This window comes from Falco cherrug, chromosome 8 (assembly GCF_023634085.1).
Source record: "Falco cherrug isolate bFalChe1 chromosome 8, bFalChe1.pri, whole genome shotgun sequence".
In the NCBI taxonomy this organism is placed as follows: domain Eukaryota; kingdom Metazoa; phylum Chordata; class Aves; order Falconiformes; family Falconidae; genus Falco; species Falco cherrug.
The window spans coordinates 43442971-43464036 of record NC_073704.1 but is presented as its reverse complement, the minus strand read 5'-3'; the positions used below and the strand labels follow the sequence as shown (position 1 = coordinate 43464036).

The following is a 21066-nucleotide window of genomic DNA, read 5'->3' as shown; positions in this document are numbered from 1 at the left end:
CACATCTTGAAGCAATGACTAATGTAAAATTAACATGGAGCAGAAGGTTATTAAAAAAAAAAAAGTACAAAGGTCTACGGGCCAAACACAAGCGCTTTAGAAACACAGAGAGCTCTCCTTTAGTCAAATATTGATGCACTCTGAAGCGTCAGCTGGGAGGGGAAAAGGACCAGAGAGGGCTCGATTCCTCAGCTGTGGTATTCTGTGGCGTTTGCTACTTGTACCTTCCGCGCAAGCTACACTCACAGCAACGCAGGCTTTTCCTGAAACAGCCCAGGTTCAGTGTCAGTATTAATTTCATTCTCCCGAGTCCTCACTCCCCAGCTGTCCCGGCCTCAGGCACTGCACTGGGCACCGCGCACCCACGGCTGCGCCGCGCTGACCCCGGCCACTGCAGAGTGGCGGGCGGGCCGGCTGCCCCCTGGGCCCGGCCACCGCCTGGCACCCCGGGACAGGCACGGGGCGCCGCTCTCCGGCCGCTTGTCCGACTGGGTTTGATCGGGGAGGGGAAGGGAAGAAAACCCGCGGAAAGTTCCCGGCTGCACCGCCCGTGCTGCCGCTGCGCGGGCAGGGCTCCCCAGCCGGCTCCCCCCGCCCGGCCCGCGCACGCCATGCGAAGTTTAGCGGTCACGCTAAGGTTAACACAGCAAATTAAATCGCGCATTTAAACCGCGTCCGGGGAGCGCGGAGACAGGCAGAACGGGGACACGAGGCAGGCAGCTGCGGGGAAGCAGGGTGCCCGCTGCAGCCCGCTCCCGGCCACCGTCATGGCCCGGCTGCGGGGGACACGCTCCGGGGGGGCGGCCCAGCTCAGCCCGCGACGGCTCCCGGCCACCGGCTGCCCGCTCCTGGCCGCGGCGCCGCGCACCGCCCCGCGCAGACGGCGCCCTCCGACGCGCCCGCGGGCTGCGCATCCGCCGCCAGCTCGGCCCGCGGGAAGCCGGCAGGGAGGCGGCGGGCCCAGGCTCCGCGCCCCCGGCCGCCGCGGGGCTTCCCCGGCCCGGCCCGACCGCACCTGCCCCCGTGGCGCCCGCGCTCCGCCGCCCGGCTGCCTGACGCGGAGCCCGGGGCAGGGGCCGGGCGGCGGCATCTCCGCCCGCAGGGCCCGGGCGGGCGGCACGGAGGGCATGGCGTGCTCCGCCCGCGCGGAAGGCGCTCGGCGCAGGCGGGCCGGGCGCGGGTCCGCGCGAGGCGGCGGCTCCTCAGCCCCGCTTGCCCCGGGCGGACTCCGCTGCCTCTGCCGCCCGCCCGCGCCGCGCCCCTACCTGCCAGCCCGCGGCCTCCCCCGGCCCTCACCCACTCACCGCGCGGAGGGAGGCGGCGGGGGAGCGGCCGGCCCCGCTCAACGCGCCGGCGGGCCGCGGCAGGCCCTAGCCCGGGGTCTCCATGGTGGCGGTGGTGGCGCCGGCGCCGCCGAGCCCCGCCGCCCGCTCCGCTGGCCCTGCTCCGCCCCGCTCGCGACGTCAGTGCAGCGCCCTGCCCTGCGCCCGCGCCCATTGGCCAGGCGCGGCACAGAGCGGCGTTGCATTGGCTACGGCCTCGTGTGAAACCTGCCAATGGCGGCGCGACTTGAGGTTGCTACGGTTACCGATGCCGAGAGGAAGGCGCAGCCGTTCCTTCAGCGCGGTGCAGCGGCGGGCGGGGGACGGGCCGGGCCAGTGGGAGCGGCCCGCCGAGGGACGCGGCGGTCCCGCACCGCGCCCGAGGTGGCTGGAGGCGGGGGCGCCCGCAGGGTGCGGCCGCCTGCGTGGGCGAGGCCGCTGGGGCGAGAGGCTCCTCCGGTGCCACTGCGGAGCCCGCCGGCCTCCTCGCGGTGAGTGTCCGGGCGCGGGAGCGGGCGGCGCGCAGGTGGCTGCAGCAACCGGTTGCAAAATGGCGGCCGTGGGGGTGCCCGCCGGGGATGTTCGCCCCCTCGTTGCCGGCCGGGCTCTCTCGGCGAGGCGGGCCGCCGCGGGGGTGCCCCCTGCCCCGTGGAGGGCGGCCCTGGAAGCCGTCGGCATTGCCGCTGCAGGGTCAGGGCTGGTCTCGGCTGGGGCGCTCCGGTTCTGGCAGGAGCCAGGGGCTGGAGGCCCGCGGTACCGGCAGGGCGGGCAGCCCGGCCCGGCGTGCGGCCCTTAGTCTGCTCGGCCCCGACGGATGAGGTCAAGGTGTTTGTGAAAGGCACGAGAAATACTTTCTGTATTGCTTCCAACTCTTACCGCTTTGAAGGTTCTAGTGCTGGCCTAACCGTGGCATAGAGAATTACAGACTGAGAAAAAAGTGAAGTTAATATACCTGAAGATACCATGAAACGCTTAAAATAGTGTTTGGGTGAGAGGGCGTGTGTGTTACATTCTTGATCTTCTGAGTTATCTGACTGTCCCAGACTCGCCCTGTTTCTCAGGGTTTTCTGACTGATGCTGTTTCCTTCCTCTCCTCCCAGCCCTCCCTGCTGTTACAGCTACGATAGGACACGCACGGCTTCACTGTCTAATGTGATGGTGATGCGGTAAACGGCTAAAAGAAGCGAAGACTAAACAGCCACTTGAATCCGCCCAGAAGTGCGAGTATTCTCGTTTAACTCTGTTGCGGTTTTGTCTTATACTTTTCCTGATACTCATCTGGCATGCTGAGAAGGCTCCAGATAGTCTCCTGTAGGCAGACTTGTATTTGGGGTGTAGTTCAGTGAGCAGCTCTTGCTCTCTTAAAAGGATGACTTATTCAACCCTTTGCCCTGTTGCATTGATGCAGACTGTGCAGGAATCCTGCTTAAAAATAACCGTGAAAATACTACTTGCATTTTTATTGTATTTTTTCTATCCAGATTAGTTTTCCAGTTTGGTGTGCAATGGCATGCACCATATTTTTATCTTAGTATAAGGACATGTGAAAACTTTGATGTGGTTTAGTTGATATGTACGCTGCAAGTAGAACTGTGTCCTTACCCTCTGTTTTCAGAAAGGAACTCGCAAGTAAAAAGTAGGGAGTAGCAGAACATGGCGAGTCCACCTATAAACTCAGAAGTCATATAGTCCCTTCTCTTAATTTCCCACTTGGAATGTGATCTGCTGCACTGGAAGCTATGTAGGCTATTGGCATAATTTTAAATCTCTGTAATACTTGTTTCCATTTGTATGGATTAATGCAGTCCTACAGTATGATCAGTCATATGCCAAATGGAAAGCACTTAGCAGGTATAAACAGGGGTCTTGATTCCCCACTGCCCTGAAAATCTCGATTTATACTAGGTTAAGCAGATATAAAATATTACCAAACCTGAATGGTGACTTCCTTCTAGGAAATAGGAAACAGGAATCCAGAGAAATAATAGCCAGAAACTTAGTAAAACAAAGAATAACAAGGGTAAAATAAAATAAGTAGGGGAAGGGTCAAATGAGAGTGGAAAGCAAGAGAAAAGGAAAAATAAAATGTGGAATCAGAGTAAGCAGATCTCAAATAAAGGGAGGAGAAAGCACAGAACCCGAGAGAGCAATGGCTTTCATTAGTTGCTAGGTTGCTTCTACCAAAGGTGTACTGGATTAATTAAATCAGCTTCAAATCAGTCTCAGCTGGTTTTAACCTTTAATTTGGATATTGTTACATTGGCTTAGCTTCTTCAGATAACAGCTTTTAGAAAATGAAGGAGCTTATTTGCCTCCCCTGGTAAATCGAACTATTTCTGAATGTTGCTGTGACTGTGGAAGGCACAGTCTACTGGCAGGTCATGAAAGGTGGTATAATGCCATCTCTAGGCTGTCCAGATTCTGGGTGGTACCAGGTGGATGGCTGTAACCCTCAACAGTATCAGGAACAGGCTGTTCCAAGTGCGCTCTACCCCTGCAGAGCCATGCGTTGCAATGCCTCTCTGTATTGTAGTGTTTGCCACTGGGACGAAATGGAAGAGGGTAAGAAATGGCAAGGAGAAAGTGACCTTGAGCCAGTTTGTTTTGGCACAACAGAAGTATAAAGAATTAAAAATAATATTTTGAGATCCTGTCATATTTGCAGATATGTTGAATGACTATCAGTGAGAAACATTTCATTCTGTCTGGTATTAGTCATACAGTCATAGCTTTTTTTGTTTGTTTTGGCACCCAGGGCAGCCAATACATTATCTAATTTGACTGCTGCATATCACAGGCCATCAAGTCCCACCTATTTATTGCTGTATTGAGCCCAACTGGAACAAGATATGTTACAGAAAGGCATCCCATTTTAATTATCCAATACAAAGAGCTGCGTGGTGTAGTGATTCTTTAGGTTTCTTATTCCATTAGCTGATAGTAGCCTTTGTCAAATACGTGTTTAAACTGTTATATCAATTTTAGGATCAGCAACAAACAAGTACTGTTTCTTTTTATTCACCTTCTTCAGGATGTGACTTGAGAGCAAGTTATCCTTCTTTTTAATTCTCAGTGTCATTTGGAAAGCACTGATTCCATTATGTTTACAAATCTTATAAAAGTCTAATGGCATGTTTCCCTTCTGAGCCTTCCTGGTTTCTTACGAGTCTTAAATCTGATCTCTTAAAATATTGTGCTCGTTTTCTGGCTTTTTAGACGACCAATTTAGTTAATGGGTATTTGCTGGTTATTTTGCTGCTGTTGTGCTCCTGCAGTATTTCAACTCATTAATATGTTTTTCTGCTTTGTTTATTCTGAAATTAATCCACATTTCAGTCTTTTTTTTTATATATATATATATATATATTCCACAGATGCCCACAGTCCTTGCAGAACACCGGCTTACCTATCTTTAATTTTAGTGATTATTCTTCTATTTGCAAGATTACCTAGGTTTCATCATTGGATGTAAGTGCGCAGGCAACGTGGCTAGAAAGTGAGAATTGCCGGCACGCAAGGCTTGGTCCTTGGGAATGTGGGATTATGAAGATAAATACCAGTCACAAAAATAGTGCTGCCTTTGTTTCTGTCTCTCTTTTTTTTTTTTTTTTTTCTCCTGGAAACTATGTAGTGCTACCTGTTTTATCTGTAATCTCTTACAGGTACTAAAATTACAGAGGTTTGGGAAAAAAATGATGGGAGAAGACAGTGATGCTCATGGAAGGCTAACTGAACAAATGAGCAGCTGTCCAGTGTTCACAGGGGAAATTATTAGATGTGTGGCTAGTAGATGGTTCTTCCCCTCGTTAAAACATACAATTTGGTTTCAAAACTTCAAGCCATTGTGTTGATGTCACAGCAACTAAGTCAATCATGCTACAATTGACTTTGGGTAATTTGTAAACTGTAATTTCATTTGGTTTTAAAAGCAGTAAACTTCTGCTTTTTTTATTGTCGAACTGTAGAGGTGTGGCACCCAATAGAAGGTGTTATTTCTGAAGCAGTAGTGGACTCACATTTTGCTATTTCAGTAAGGGTTTTTACAGAAATTTTAAGTTTCAGATGGTGGCATTCAAAATTACTGCTCTATCACAGGTATAGATTTCGCTCTCCCTGTGGGAAAACAAAGTATTGAGGAAAACTATTTGGATACTGCCAAGTTGTTTGCATTTTCATAATTTTTTCCCCATGGCTTTGAAGCATCAGGTATGAGTATTTGAATCTAGATCCTGCAAAAGTGCTCAGCAGGATCACAGAGCTTCTGATTGCATGCCCACTTGAAGTGGGCTCAAGCCCAGCTGCAATGGAAAAGGACAATGCTACCCTGTAATGACACCTCTCCAGCTTTCCTTGTGCCAGCAAACGTGATTGTGCAACTGTGCAGTGAGCTGGTTTACAAAACTGATCTGGTTTCCCCAGAAACCTCTCTACAACATACACTCTTATTTTTTTAGTTGGATCAATTTCCTGATCTAGCTCACTGTTGCAGCCTCTAATGCCTGCACCAAGACATTTGCAAGTAGCTAGGTACAAAGGGAATGGGGGAGGTCCTCTTTCTCTCTTTTGGTAGCAGTGGGAAATGATCTGCCCTGAGTCCCTGCTTCAGCACAATGGAGGTGTAAGGAACAGTTCATTGGACCATAAGCTGAGTTGATTCAGGTTTAAGAAAAGTAATGTTTTCTTGGCAAAACAAAACAATCCTGTACCTATATATTGATTCAGCTTCTAGTGTGGCTCCATGAGTGGTTTTGTTAGGGTTTTGTTTGGAGGCAGCATACTGCAGTGAGAGGGTAGGAAGAAGTGCCCAGTGAAGGGGAGTCCTTAACTATGCCTCGCTGCTGAAGCCAGCTAATAGTGAAGCCAGGCTTTGTCACACACGTGCACTTGTAAGTCAGGGTTGCTCTTCTATATTACTGCATTTGACAAAATGGGGCAGCCTGGCAGCAGCCAAATTGATGATTTGGTGAGAGGATGTGAGGAAAAGCTGAGGGGGATGTTCAGTAAAGAAAAGGTTATTAGCAGTCATGCTGTTCTGTAGGTTTTCAGGTCCTAAGCTTCTAAGTAATTTTTGTAGAAACCAAGGACCCACAAAAAACCCACGCTCAAATAAAACAACCACCACTCCTACCCCCGCAAAAAACACCACCAAACCAAAGCACAAAAGCCCCTCACTCACACCCACCCCAGACCCATACACCCACACACACCCCAGTCCCTCAAACAAACAAAAAAAAAAAACCAGCCCTAGAGAGTGCAAGTACTTGTATCTGCTCAAGGACAGGTGAAAGCCTGCTAAACTCCTTCTCAGTTCCTACTGACTGCTACAGTTCCCAAGCTGAACAAAATATTAACCATCTTCTCACTAGGACATGTTTGAGGCCTAGAAAAATTTTGGGGAAATTTACTAAATTGTAATCTTTCTTAGCTGAGTATGATACAGAATTTCAAACTGAAATCCAGAGAACCTTATGAATAAGGAGGCAACGAAGGGACTGTATATGCAAAAAGAAGATTGATTCTTATTTATGGGCTGTACATTTCTGATGCTTGTAAATGAGGGGCCCCAGACAAGCATGCATTGGGTTTTGTAGTAGGATATCAGATGTCATGCGTTAATTTAAAGTGAAGGTGTGCCAAATGCTTCCCTGCATGTAACTGCACATGTGACCTAGCAGAACTGGCAAAAGCTGTACAAAATGATACTGATGCTTCTGACAGAACACCCCACAGTAACTTCTAAATAATGAATTATCTATCCCTCTTGCTTGCTATCTCACAGGCTGCAGACAAATGTTATTCTCTGACTCCAGCTATGCTACTGTCAGACAAAAATCAGATAGGCTGCCTTAAGCTATAGTGATACAGTCTTTGGTGTCAGCACTAACCCACAGGTTCCTCTTCCACAAGTTCCTTTCCCCTGCCCCAGCCCTAGCTGCTGTTAGCCCTGTTTGTGTCTCTTCACAGTAAGCTCAGTTTGTGAAGCAGTGTTAAACTCTGGGAGCACTGACACGGTATTGCTTTTGATATAACCGTAAATGTGCAAATCACTGCAACTTGAGAGCACCATAGCTTCTCATAGGGTATAATATGAAAAAGTATCTCCGCTTAAGGAGAAATTTGACTTACTCTGAGTAATATGTTCTTGAAGCACTGACAAAGAAAAATGGTACCACACAATAAACTAAGGCAGATGACTTCTGCCTGAAGTTCATTAAGCAGTGCTTACACAAATTGGTCTGTCAGCAGAGCTGTGGGGAGGAGGCCTCCAGCAGTGGTTCAGCGAACCTTTCCATACAGGTTTGGTCTTTTTTCTAAAGAAAAAAACATCAGTAACAGAGCTAGCAGGAAAATGGGATAGATGGAAATGCTCTAATTTAAAATACTACACAGAAGCAAGAGCAAAGACTGAGGGCAAATTAAAATCACTTCTGTAAAACAAAGAATTGGACTTCTGTTTTCTTTCCTGCTTTGAGAAAGCTTGGGCTTTAGCTAGTTAAGGAAAACAAAACTATGATGACTGAAAACTATCTAATTGTTCATTTTGCAGCACTGGAAACAAAATCACATAAATTGCTTTATCTGAAGAGCACTGGGTCTGTGATGTAACAACAGTAATTCAGATACTTTGTACAGAATTTTTAAGCCTAGTCTTCAGTAGGTAATTTATTTTTTTTTTAGTGACTTGATGACTTTTGTATACTCTGAGCTTCTTTAGCTTTCTTCCATTGAACTTCTGCTACTACTTAGCATTGGTTTAGTATCTGATGGTTTAGTAGATGTGATGCCTCTTATAGGGCACAGTGTTCTGCTACAGCTCCTTTAAGTTCTATGTCCTTAACTATTCCTGCCTGTGAAATTACATCCTTATTCCATTGGCCCCGCATGATTATACATGGAATCAATCTTTGACATTTCTGTATCCTACATCTTGATAGGAAGTCATGGTAACTGAATCATTGCCTACAGTGTAGACATAACTGGTTACCAGAAAAAAAGCAGGCCTATGCTTATTTTGTGTAAGAACAGGCTGCCTATGGTATTACAGCTTCAGTGATGCCTGTTGCAACTGAGACCCTCTGTACGAGGAGACCAGTGCCAGCTTCATTCAGCAAGATTACAGGCAGTCATCACTGTGCATTGAAGGGTAGAGGGATGTTTATATCTTTCCTGTAGAGATGCCTCTTTGCAGAAACACAGCTGCCAGTCCTTCCCACATCAGGGCAGTCACCTGGTGGCAGAAGGCCATGGTCAATTGAGAGCATGTTGGTGTGGCCTTCCACAGCCAGTCACCTGAGGCCAGCCCTCCTGCTTCCCTTGGTTAGTTTGCTGGCTGGTCTGTCCCCAGGCTGTGAGCTATGCAACTGCTGTAGTTTTTCTCCTCATTTGGCTCCTTTTAGTCTCCTGAATATCTGTTCTGAAGTATTTCTACTTTCACACCAGTCCTTTCCTCTTTGTTGTTCTTACACCTCTAACAAGGCATTTTCTTTTCGGATTAAGGCCTCCTTTTCTTCGATGAAAACTGTAATGAAAAAATGCTTCTTCTGTAAAACCTTACAGCTTTTAGGTTATCATCAGAAAGTTAGATGCTAGCTGATGTATTAGTCCTATGAAACCTTCCCTTCTAGTTACTTTCAGAGTTTGGGTTTTGGTTTTGGTTTTAATTGTTATTAAATGTATGGCAGTTCTCTTAGAAATGAAATCATTTGTATAGTATCAAGGTTATTTAATACTGACCCAGACTTTTCAAAATACTTAGTGTGTTTAAGCTTACACATGCAGCTATGTGCTGTGTTGGATCCAGACTAGAATGGCTGTTATCTTGCAGAACAAGAGTCCTCAGGAGAAAGTGCATGGGAAGAAGAATGGCACCAAAACTTTTATATGGAAATAAACAGGCAGATATTTTTTCTTACACAATTTGGAATGCTCTGTATGGATGATACGACTTTATTCTGAAATATATTCTAAATGGCAAAAATACTGCACTTTCTAATTTCTGCACAGGTTCTGTTTGAAGTGCTGTGCCTTGCACAGATTTGGGTGCCACTTGTTGGAGAAGGAACGCATTTCCTTAAGTTAGCAAGGTGATAGTTGTATTTATATTTATTTTTTACCGTGAAGTTAAATGTTCTAGTTATATACAAACAAGAAGAATTTATTTGATTAATTTTAGCATTTAGAAGGCAGGTCAGATTTTGGACGAGGAACATCATTTCATTGGTGCTATTATGCAAAGAAATCCCAGACAAGAAAATTCCTTCTCTCAGTACTTTTCTGGACTTTTAGGTCTAGTCTCCCTGTTCCTATGAACCACATCTTTTTGTTTGTTTGTTTTTTTTGGTTTGGTTTTTTTTTTTTAAATACTATGTAAATTTTATATGGGGGGCTGAAATGCTTGGTTCCAAAATGGTAGGCCTTAAGAGATAACGAAATTGCAATTTGTTGTTCCACTAATATCAGTCTCTTCAGAGAGTCTCAAGCTACTGCTTTGGCCTTGTTTTTCATTAATAGAAAAAAGGAAAAAAAAAAAAAAAGAAAAACAAAGCCAAGGCAAAGCCCAGATGCTTTGTTGTAAAGCAGGGAATGTTGATTCTATGGCAGTTTTCTATTGCGGAATCTTCTGTTGTGCTAAATGAGTAATGTAGATTTAAACATTTTATCTGCTGGATGCCAGAGCAGCAGAGTGGTAAGTTGCTCACTGCACCATTACAAATACCCTGCTTTTCACAAGGCTAGCAAATAATCAGATGTGCTTTAAGAGTCAGACAGTTAAAGGCTGATTTAACTATACATTTGTTATTTCTTAAGTAATAGAGAAAATTGTAGGGTGCTATAATGGATAACTCAGACTCACGTCTTCAAATAATTCTTTAAATGAATATGTTGAAGCATATTGTTTAATTTGTAACTTCTTGTTATACATGGAGGTAATAAATAGGAAGCTAGATGGAACACTAAGAAAAAAGTGTACAATACAACTCTGCAAATTTCTTGTGTTCAGATCCAAAAGTCTGTAAATAAAGCTTCAGGATTTTTGCATTTAGCTCAGCAGAGCAGGATTTTGTCCAGGAATTGCCCACCCACATGCCAGGAATTGCCCAGAGCAGCTGTGGGTGCCCCATCCCTGGCAGTGCTCAAGGCCAGGCTGGATGGGGCTGGGAGCAGCCTGGGCTGGGGGGGGTCCCTGCCTGGGGCAGGGCTGGGAACTGGGGGGGCTTTAAGGTCCCGTCCAACCCAAACTGTTCTATGATAATCAAGTACTGAAAGCATCAGTGCATTTTCTCATTTCATCTTCTCATTCACGTAAACTTTTAAATTGCCAGGTGTGCTGTCTGCAGCTGGCTGGCTTTGAATGGGTGCATTTGGTCAGTGTAAATGGATGTGCATTTATTTTGTTCCAAATAAACCAACAAAACAAAATACCAGCTGACACACTTGATTCAGGGTTGCATGTGTGGTGGATGTGAGCGACTTCCTTTCCTGCCCTTTTTATGTCAACCTGTTAACTTCTAAAACATTTACTCCCTTTATTTTATTTGCTTGTTGCAATTATTTTTTTTTCTGTATGAAGTGATTTTTAAGTGTATTTTGTCTTGGATTTGCTACTAAGAATTTTAAAGACTAGGGGGGGAAATCCAAGTTCTCTTGTACTAAGAAAGCAGAGTGTTCCACGAAGCTGATTGTTTTAAGTGTTATTCAAATTGAGCTTCCTACTTTGGATTAGGTTTTCCTTAATGAGGAAATAATGAGATTATCATAGACAAAAAGGACTATGTGTCTTCTGGGAACATACGATTTCTGATACTTGACTTTATTTCGAACAGATCCACGATTCTTTCTTTAGGGAATACAAATTTAAATTATAATCAAGCTATGGGACTTCTCTAGCAAGTGTTTTGACAGTGAATGATACAAATATTATACTATGTATTTTCTTCTGGAGGAAAGGATTGACCGCTGCAAGATGAAAATGCTCTAGATGGGGGCCATTTTCAGATAGTTCAACTAGAATAAGAGAATGGATCTGATTAAAGGATAAAGCTGGTTATTTGTTTGTTGCTTTTACTCCATGCCGTACAATATGAGAGATTCTCTGCCTCTTTTCCCTAACAATAATTAGGATCAGAGGGTTCTAACAACTGCATGTTAGTATTCCTTCTCTTTGAATGGAAACATGCAGTAACTAAGCAATTAACATTTACTTTAAATTTTAAAATCTAGGAAGAAATCTTCCACAAAATATTTAAGAAATCTCCAGATACTGAAAAAAGGGACTTTGGTGTGTTTGGGTTCCCCTCCCCCTCAAGTTTGGATGCTTTTGGAAACATCTGGCCTAATGTATAATCGAAGTTCCCATTGATGTTGTGTTCATAGTTTTCAATGAAGTCAGTGGTTCGTTTCTGGTTTTTAATTGTGTATGGCCACTAGTAATTTACTTGAACCACTGACAGCATTGTAACACCTGATGTTGTGAAATTAAGCAATCTTCATTTGCACAAAATATGAATCGCTATTAAACTGTCATTGATTATGCTGTTAAATCGTATTTTGTGTATAGTTGATACGGCTGCATATTTCATAATTTGACTGATTTAAAACACACACCAGAAGTTTTGTTTTAAATAGCATGTCCAGATCATTAAATGCTGTGCCTCCCCACCCAGTAATTTTGCCCTTCTGTTGATTAGCAGCACTCTAGCTGAGAGGAAAAAATGACACTCGTGACCTGAATCGGCAAAGTTTTATGTATGCAAGTGGCTTGTCAAATTGAGGCAGTGAAATCTAGGCTCCTTTAAAGTTAATGGTTAAACGCATTGGGAGTACTCATGCCCGAGGAATTGGGACCTTAACTGGGCATGAATCATCACCAGCAGCAGCATGTGACAGGGTGCGATTGGCAGACTGCAGGCTTTGCTTGCTCCAGAAATGCTGACTAACACTTGTAGAGTTTAATTTCTATTTAAATGAAAGGGAGTAGGATCTTGCCTTAATATTTGGTGTTCACATATTTATAAATATACTTAAGTCATATACCTCAGGCACAGGCAAGTGTTTACATTAAGAATGCACTGATGTATTTATTGAATTGAAGGCACAATCTTTTTAGAGGTCATACTTGTTATTACCTAAAAGAGTTCTGAATTGTAGTGAAATGCTGGATTTTCAACAGGAGGAGAAACAGTGGGTTGGTAAACCTTCTGTTTTTTACTGTTAATAAAAGATTTAGTCATGGCTGGTTGTAGGCACAGCCTATTTAGCATTCTCGGGGAACAGTTTTCTATGTACTAAAGGCTGCTGCTCAATGTCTGTTTCATCTTTTGTACTTTTTCTTTCTAAGATGCATCAAGACTTCCAACCTAGTGGCTGTACTGAAATTTGAACAAAGCCTTAAAGCAGGGTATCTGAATTCAGGCTTAGATGAACTTTTATACTGTTGAAGAGGTTTTTAGATATATCAGCATTAAAGCAGAAATAAATTTGACTTGCAGTGCTTTTATCATTTTGATTGGTACATTTTCTAGTTACTGAAGCTAAACTACAGGTTTATAAAGAACTTGCCCTTTCTGAAACCATCTGAACATTCATTTCCAGTGTTTTAGTGAAGTCATAATGTTGAATTTGTGATAACAGACAATGATGTCTGTTAAAAGGCTGAGATCAAATACAAACATGACACTATTGAAGAAGAAAGAAATGGGTAGACTGGAAGGGAATAAGCATTTATTTAATGAAACACAGTAGCCCTGAAATTACAAAAAATGGTCAGAAGTTGTTTTTTCCATAAGTTCCGTTCCTCCAGATGTATTCTGCTTTCTTTTCAAAGGAGATTAAGCTAATGCAAATACATGAAGTTTTGTTAAAATGTTGACATTGTATCAGAAACATGTCAGTAGAAAGAAGAGATATTAACAATTTGCCAAAGGGGTAAATAAATAAACAAACTGGAGGGGTAGCTATGTTGCTGCTAATCTTACTAGTATTTGTAGTTGTTTTTGAAAAAGGACAGTGTTTCTTGTGTTCAAAGAAGCTAGCCATTTAAAGCTGGCCAGATGGACCCAGATTAGGATGATGGTTCTAAAAATGTGTGATACAGGAGAATGACGCTAATGCAGCAGCTGTGCAGGGAACACTAATAAAAGGTTTTTGTAGACAGAAGTGGATGCGATGGATCCAGTTGTCTTAAAGCTTTCAAGTACTCCCAATTTTTCATCAATAACTTATTTTTGCTATCATATAGGGTCAGATGGGAGTCACTGTGTAGTACCGTCCTCCCAATTTTATCAATAGAAGTAGTGCTAGGAGGGTCAGAACCCAAAAAAGCAAGCAGGAGGAAGGCTGGCTGTCTACAGCAGCAGAATAGAATTTCTTTTAAGCTTGTGAGAGACTAGATTGTCAGCTCCTTGATCAGTTATTTTTCTAAAGACTGATGTTTTGTCCAGTCTTTACATTATTCATAATTTTGAAATGTCTCTTCAGTTTGATTTAACTTAACCCTACTGAAGTTTTGATGCAGTAATGAAACTGTCAGGAGGTAGGTATCCCCTTTCTCTTTATTTCCAGCTGACGTTCCTGACCCTGACCTGTTCTTATTTTAATTTATTTTTAAATCCCATGGTTTTGAGCTTTGACCACGTACAACAGGTACTGTGAGCTGATGGGCAAGGCAGGAGAATAACCAGAAGTCGGCTTGGAAGTCAGACTGGGAATAAAAAGTATGGGCTTGTCTGTGCAAGGCACTGCTCATTCTGTCAAGACTTGGGTTCGGGTTGCTGATACCTACAGAAAATAGTTTGTGTCCTCCTATGCAGTTGTACAGCACGTCATACTGATTGGTAGAGCTCTCTAATGCAGCTTTTTTTCTTCTTCTCTTAGAGCTTTCCTCCAAATCGGCCGAGTTGCCAGGTTCTTAGTTCTCCAGCTAAAATGCCGCTTTGACCTTCCCTTGCTGCTTAGTCTCCAGGCTTGGACTTCAAGATGGTAGTACCTTTAGTAAAAATGCTATCCTGTTCATAGTATGGGTGGAAAGGGAAGTGCTTCTCCATTTGTGAGAAGTTAATCTGATTTTGCTGTTAGTTACAACTCCTGACCAGTCCTTGCATTCACACGATGGCAGGAGATAGCTTCATCAGCACTCTCAGGTACCGAACCGCTCTGTTTCAGCCTGTCCTGCGTGTTCTTGAGAACAGGTTTGAGCTTATACTTCATTGCATCTCAGGTATTTTTTTATTTTTTTTATTTTTCATTCACCCATAGGCTTTGGAGCACCTTGCAGATTGCAGAGTGAATAGGAGGAAGGCCTTAGCTTGTGCTGTGTGTTAGCGTGGGCTTGACCTGGCATCTGTCGGCAGTGTGGGAGCACGGCCGGCCCGGCCTGGCTAGCTCTACGTGTGCCAGCAGTGACAAGGCAGACAATTTTCCAGGTGTTTTACTGAAAGGTTGCAATGTTGTATGACACAGAGCATTAACAGCTTTGTAATTACTGCTTAGGATCAGCAAACCAGGCATGGCATGGCCCAGCTGCTCTGGGTCAAAGACTTGTGGGGCACTGGGGGAAAAGACAGAACCTCGAGATGCTGTTGTCCTAGGGGGCTTCTGGAGTTTTTTGGCTTTACAGTCTGACTACACTGGGGCAGAGCCAAAACCAGTTTGTTTTTTTTTTTTTACTCAGAGTTATTGGGTGAAGTGTTTTGGATTAAACACTCAAATGACATAACTCAATTTAGTTTAGGAAGTTTGGATGTGAGATATATGCATTATTCAAAAACCTTCAGAGTAGAGTATCTGTTAATATGTATGGTTAAGACAACCATCCAATATGTGGGAACCCTTGTAGTTCCGATGCTTAGGAGACCCTGCAGAAAGGGCATTGGAAACCCATGTTTTCCTCGTTCATGCCTCTTTATCCCCAACCACTGGGATACAATGGTTTACGGAAGGGACGGTCCTTTTCTTTTTTGGGAATGGTATCCAAATTTCCTTGTGATTGTATTCTAAAGAGTGTTTTTAAAATATAAATGCTAACATGTCAGCCTTCCAACCTTCTTGAATATTTTCTTAATCTTTCTGGTCACAAATATTAAATGGATTTACCATGTTTCTGGATACTATGTTTGGTTTAGGCTGCATTTTATGTATGTTAATAAACTAATTTGCTAAAAAAGTCCACAGAAACAAATTTATTCCCAATGAAAATATACTAAGTACCAGAGGAAGAGAGGTGAAGTTACTTTTGTTCTAAGGAGTACTACTTACTGAATAATCTTTCCTTAGAAAAGAAGTATGTGAATTACAGTTATTCTGTTGTAATCTGTGGAAGTGAAAAGATTAAGGCAGTAAACTCTTCCTGAAATTGTTATTTCTGCTCTCTAAGTATTTTGGCCTCAAAACCACATAGGTATATGGAAAAAAATCATTAGGTGTAACTCATTACCTCTGTTCAAGCAGCTGCAAACCTTTAAAAACTAGTTTTCATCATGAAACGTAAAGTTTGGGTTGTAAGCTCTAGTTTTGCACATTTGGTGCAAAATTTCAGCTGAAGCTGACAGGGAGCTTGGAGGATAGAGGTTGTGCAAGCATGCCCAGAATTAACCCACTGCTGTCAATTAAATTTGTCAACTACAAATAATACGATCTTTGTAAATGTGTCATTATGATGTAAATATACCAAGCTTCATCCTAAATTGATTTCCTTTCCCCTTTTAATATAGACTCCACAACTAGGAGAAATACTAACAGTTCTCAGAGTTTAATGAGAGCATTGACATAGTGGAAATTACTCTTTTAAGGTCATGAAGAGAACATTAGAATTTTTCCATTTTAAGAGCAAAAAGGTGAAGGTGCTTACAAATGCTTCCAGATGTATTGAAATGCAAAATCCAGTGGCTCTTGTTAAAAACTTAAATACTACCTGAAATACTTGCATTACTTTCCATGGGCTAGAGTGGAAACGCAAGAGGAAGTAGAGAAAAATTTGCTTCATATGATTTTTCTATGGGTTATGCTTTTAAGAATGAAAAATGGAAGTAGGTTTTGTGCTCTTTGAAATTGCTGTATCATAGTTCTTCCACTGGGCCCAGGGAGACTGAAATCAGCAGGGATTTCCTCAGACTACTGATGCAAACCCTGTGCTCCAAGAATACTGCCCAGCAGCGGTCTGCCTGTGTCAAGAGAAAGTATCTCTGCTGTGATACTGGTATGAATGAATACGGGCTGTAAACCTGATGATGGCGGCTTAAATACCCTTTGTACAGACCAGCCTTGTGAAAAGAGCAGTCAGGAAATCTTTGGAGGTAAATTGTTTACTTTGTACCACTGTATTCAAATGTACCCCTGAATTCCCTCTTTAAGCATGGGGAAATTGGGTTCCAAGTGCTAGCAGGCAAAGCCAAGCCAGTTTTAATTGTTGCAAAGCTCTCATTTTGACTTTGCAAGGAACTTTGCCCTCTCACTCTATAGTTAGGACTAGCCCATGTTCTGTTTTCCTCTGTAGGTCTTTTTTCCAGCTTTTAGTTTGAGAAATTCTGGCAACTTTGTCAAAGCTGCTGCTCTCACTGGGCTGTTAGAAATCTGAAAAGTCCAAATGGTTCCACAAAGCATGTGCAGACAATCCGCTTCAAGTCTAATGCAGGTATATTTATTTCTGTTTGCAGAATCTCAGAATGTGGTAACTTTGCTGATATCTCTGCTAAGGAAAATCAACATTGCTGTGTAAATATTAACCGTAGTACAGAAAAACCCTTGAGAACTTGCTGTTGTTTAAAAGTGGTGCTGCTGATCTGTGGAGCTCAAGTGGCACTATGGTCATACTTGTTCAGAAGCCTTGTGTTGGTTCTTCACTCTTCCTTGGTAAGACTATCAGTAGGGTTATGAAAATGCCAAGCCACAGTTGAATTTTCATGACTTCCTGAAGGAGGCTAGGAATTGTGATGATTTACGATCTTTCTAAGACAGACATGTATGAAAGTCTGTTTTAGACTGGTCAACCAAAAAATCCTTAAAATAAAGGATTTCAGTATATATTTTGATGCTTTCTTTCCCTTTCTCTAAATTCAGGTATGTGGTTGATTTACTTTTCAAGGGCAGGATGAAATTCAGCAAAATAAAAAAAGCTTGTTTTTTTCCTTTGTGATTCATATTAAAAGCCTTAAGAAGAAATAATTGCAAAGTAGTACTAAACAAATATTTTGAGTTTCCTTATAGTTGGGTTGTTTTTTCTACTTTTTGAGCTTTTATTATTGGTATTATTCAATCTTAATGTCTGTAAATTCAGTGGAAGATTATGTCAGAGAATTATGCTGGAGTTTCCAGAAAGTGCTGAATATTGTAGAATTCCATGGGAAATTATGCCAGTTTGCAGGTTTTCACTTTTTTTTTTTTTTTTTTTTTTATGATTTCCCCCTCTGGCCCTGTTTTCTAATTACAGACTTTCATGTTGTGTCTACTTCCCCATCCTCCCAGGAAGAAGCTTTTGAAGGATAGAAATCTAAGGGAGTTATGACACCACGGATACTGAAGTAAACCTAATTTAGAGACTTGTAAGCAACCTGAATAAAAAGAATATTCTTTAAATGCCTTTTTAAATTGATCAGCCTATAGCTCAAAGATTTGTGTATTGATGATTGAGGATTTCCCAAATTTCTCAAAGTTCCAGTCATATTTCCAGTGATTCCTCCAAGATATAAAGACAAGCCTGTTTATAGCTCACCTTTCTAAGAAGCAGAAAAATATGTTTTGTCTTTAAAGGGGAAAGCAACAACATTTAAACTGACTGCGCATCTTAAAGGAATGAGTAAGGCAAATCCCATACTTTACTGTGTTACATAAATCCCTACCTTAAGGCCTTACATATATAATTAATTTGTTTTTTAAAAAAAATTATTCCAACTGAAGTATATATGCAGTTAGAAAATTATGTATAGGTAATTTGATGTATAGATAAAACATTACCATGACAAATAGGCCAAAGTTAATTCTGATACAGAGAATTAAAAATTACAAATTCTTCATTTGTCTGGATGAATTTAGCATTGTTATATAAGACTACAAGTTGAAACTAAATAATGGCTGTAGATTGGGGAAAATGTTAGCATATTCATACTGCTGATTCTATTTTTCCTTCCTTTCTTCTTCCCCTGACTTTTAAGGAGTGTGTAGACTTCGGGATAATAACTGTGAATTTATCTACAGGTGACTATTAGATTGTAAAATACACATTAATCTTTCAAAAGAGGGATGAATTCTCATGTATTGTCATTTTCTTACTCTCGTGTATCTTTAATTTCAGTCTTGTGATCAGATGATGACGTTCAGTGAAGCTTCCGACCAATTGATATCATCAATTACTTTCAGAACAAATTTGAAAAGGTCCTGTTGGGGGAAGACAGATGACATTTAGACTAATATTTTTGGTTTAGTGCAGGGACAGTTTATAGCATTGTTAAATAAGAATAATATTCATGAAGAAGCATTGAGAAATGTCACACTTTATCAGTGACTGTTCACTGTTTTCTCTTGCTTTGGTCATGGAATATTCACTGTACAAAGGCTGTGGTCATGAATTTTCTTTGCCTTGTAACTTGCGTAGTTAACATGTACAGAATTAACATCAAACTGACTTTGAGCCACAGGAATAGAGTGAGTGTGTGTGCGTGTGCACTGTTGTGGCTGTAATTTCAACTGCACTTGTTTGCAGTAGTATTGGAAGCTCATTCATAAAATTGTTGTCCATCTAAGACAGATTTTAACACTTCAGCTGTTTTTGATGTGTTGTCATGAAGAAATGCAGAATGTTGTCATGAAGAAAACATAGGTAACAACAAAGTACAATGCTAAGTGTCTTTGATTGCAGTCTCACTTTTTTATTTGACTGAAATTAATAGCACTGTCCAAGCAGTTCCCTTTCCATTGCTTCTGCTGCTCTTCCTTCCCTCCTCCTTGCTGCATTGTGCCATCCTTGGAATTTGTATGGATAAACTGGTTCAACTCCCTAGAACAGCAGAGAAGTAACTTCACAATACACAAATTAACAGATTTTGCTGGTCTACGATTTACTGTGTTGCTGCTTGCTGTGGGACCAGATAAATGTCAAAAGTGTGACAAAGTGGATGGAATTTTGTGTGTAGGAGATTTTGGTATGGTAGTACTGAGTTTGAGGGAGAGGGTTCTTGGGGAGGCTGGTTGAACATGACCTTCCCCATCTGGCATTATTCAGCTGTCGATTCAGTTCCACTGAAATACCTCATTTTGATCTATTGCTTTTCTTTGCGTGGAAGAACTGTGATGGTTCCCAAGCATGCTTAATTAAGGTGAAAGTAAGGCTTTTAAGACATCAAAGTTTTTTACTATGTTGTATATCTTACTTCATCCTAAATGTCAAGTTGATCCCAAGATGATGTGAATGCTTGATACATGCTGGCTGTCACAGTTGCTCATTGGGAACTAAGCCACTGTTGCTGCAACTGCTGACTTGGGTTAACAAGTGTTAATACGGAGACTCTTAAGGGGGGTGTAGGGTCTATATATAAACCAGTCTCTAAATGTAAGAAGAGGGTGATGTTTTCAGGCTTAATTTCTAAAAAGCAAAGAACATCTCAGAAACTTAACTTACATTTGGGTTGTTAGGACTGTTATATTTTGAAAAGCACAAAGTAAAGAATAGGTGATCTGTGTGACAGCATTATAGGTTCATCAAGGAAATATTTTGTTTTCTTTTTCTTAGCTGCTAAATTGAGGCACGTGCAATCTCTTAAAATGAAAGACAAACTTGTGGAATTTCTGTCTAATTACATTTTTAGTGAGATGTGCCCTCTCTCCTCAGAAAACAGTAGATATTTTTTGAGTGTGTTTCTGGATTGCATCCACAATGCTGGTATTCTCAAAGCATCTGTTTTGTTTCTCAACAGGTATAAAAAATAAATAACAAATAAAAATGAGTGAACTGGACCATGGAATGTTCTTTACAACTCAAAGGATTAGTGATGTAGGTAGGTATGCTATCATGTTCAAATTTGTTTATCACAGTCTAGAATAAAATTACATATGAAATACTCTTGTGTAATAAATAGCTGCATATGGAAGCTGCTATAGCATTCTGATCATAGAATCTGGTTTGGGTTGGAAAGGACCTTAAAGATTATTTAACGCCAGTCCTCCTGCCCCAGGCAGGGACACCCCCCCCAGCCCAGGCTGCTCCCAGCCCCATCCAGCCTGGCCTGGAGCACTGCCAGGGATGGGGCACCCACAGCTGCTCTGGGCAGCCTGGCCCACTGCCTCACCACCCTCACGGTAAAGAATTTTTTCCTTATATCCAATCCAGATCTGTCCTCTTTCAATTTAAAAATGTTGCCTCTTGCCCTGTCACTACAGGCCCTGGCAAAAACTCCTCTGTTTTTCTTATGATCCTCCTTTATATATTGAAAGGCTGCAATCAGGTCTGCCCCACAGCCTTCTCCTCCCCAGGCTGAACAAGCCCAGCTCTCTCAGCCTGTCTCTACAGCAGAGGGGCTCCAGCCTTCTGAGCGTCTCCGTGGCCTCCTCTGGACCCGCTCCGACAGGTCAGTGTCTTCCTTGTACCGGGGACCCCAGAGCTGGATGTAGGGCTCCGGGGGAGCAGAATGCCTTCCCTTGACCTGCTGGCCACTCTTCTTTTGATGCTGCCCAGGATATGACTGGCTTTCTGGGCTGCAAGCACACGTTGCTGGCTCATGCCCAATTTTTCATCTACCAGGATCCCAAAGTCCTTCTC

The 21066-nt window shown here is 42.6% G+C and overlaps 2 protein-coding genes across 5 annotated transcripts in view; one reads left to right on the top strand and one right to left on the bottom strand.

Moving 5' to 3' along the window:
- PKP4 (plakophilin 4) overlaps positions 1-1443 on the bottom strand; it is a 101443-nt gene extending 100000 nt beyond the window's left edge. For 2 of the 3 annotated variants that reach the window (XM_055718586.1, XM_055718587.1), the window contains exon 1: positions 1305-1443. The gene's annotated coding sequence lies outside the window, so the exon portion shown is untranslated. The remainder of the gene's footprint in view (positions 1-1304) is intronic. The other variant, XM_055718589.1, reaches the window with a different exon arrangement.
- A 185-nt stretch (positions 1444-1628) lies between these two features.
- Positions 1629-21066, top strand: part of CCDC148 (coiled-coil domain containing 148) — a 78260-nt gene continuing 58822 nt past the window's right edge. For both annotated transcript variants that reach the window (XM_055719151.1, XM_055719150.1), the window contains exons 1-2: positions 1629-1813; positions 20225-20305. In XM_055719151.1, coding sequence (XP_055575126.1) covers positions 20251-20305 — 55 coding nt within the window. In that variant the 5' untranslated portion in view covers positions 1629-1813; positions 20225-20250. The remainder of the gene's footprint in view (positions 1814-20224; positions 20306-21066) is intronic.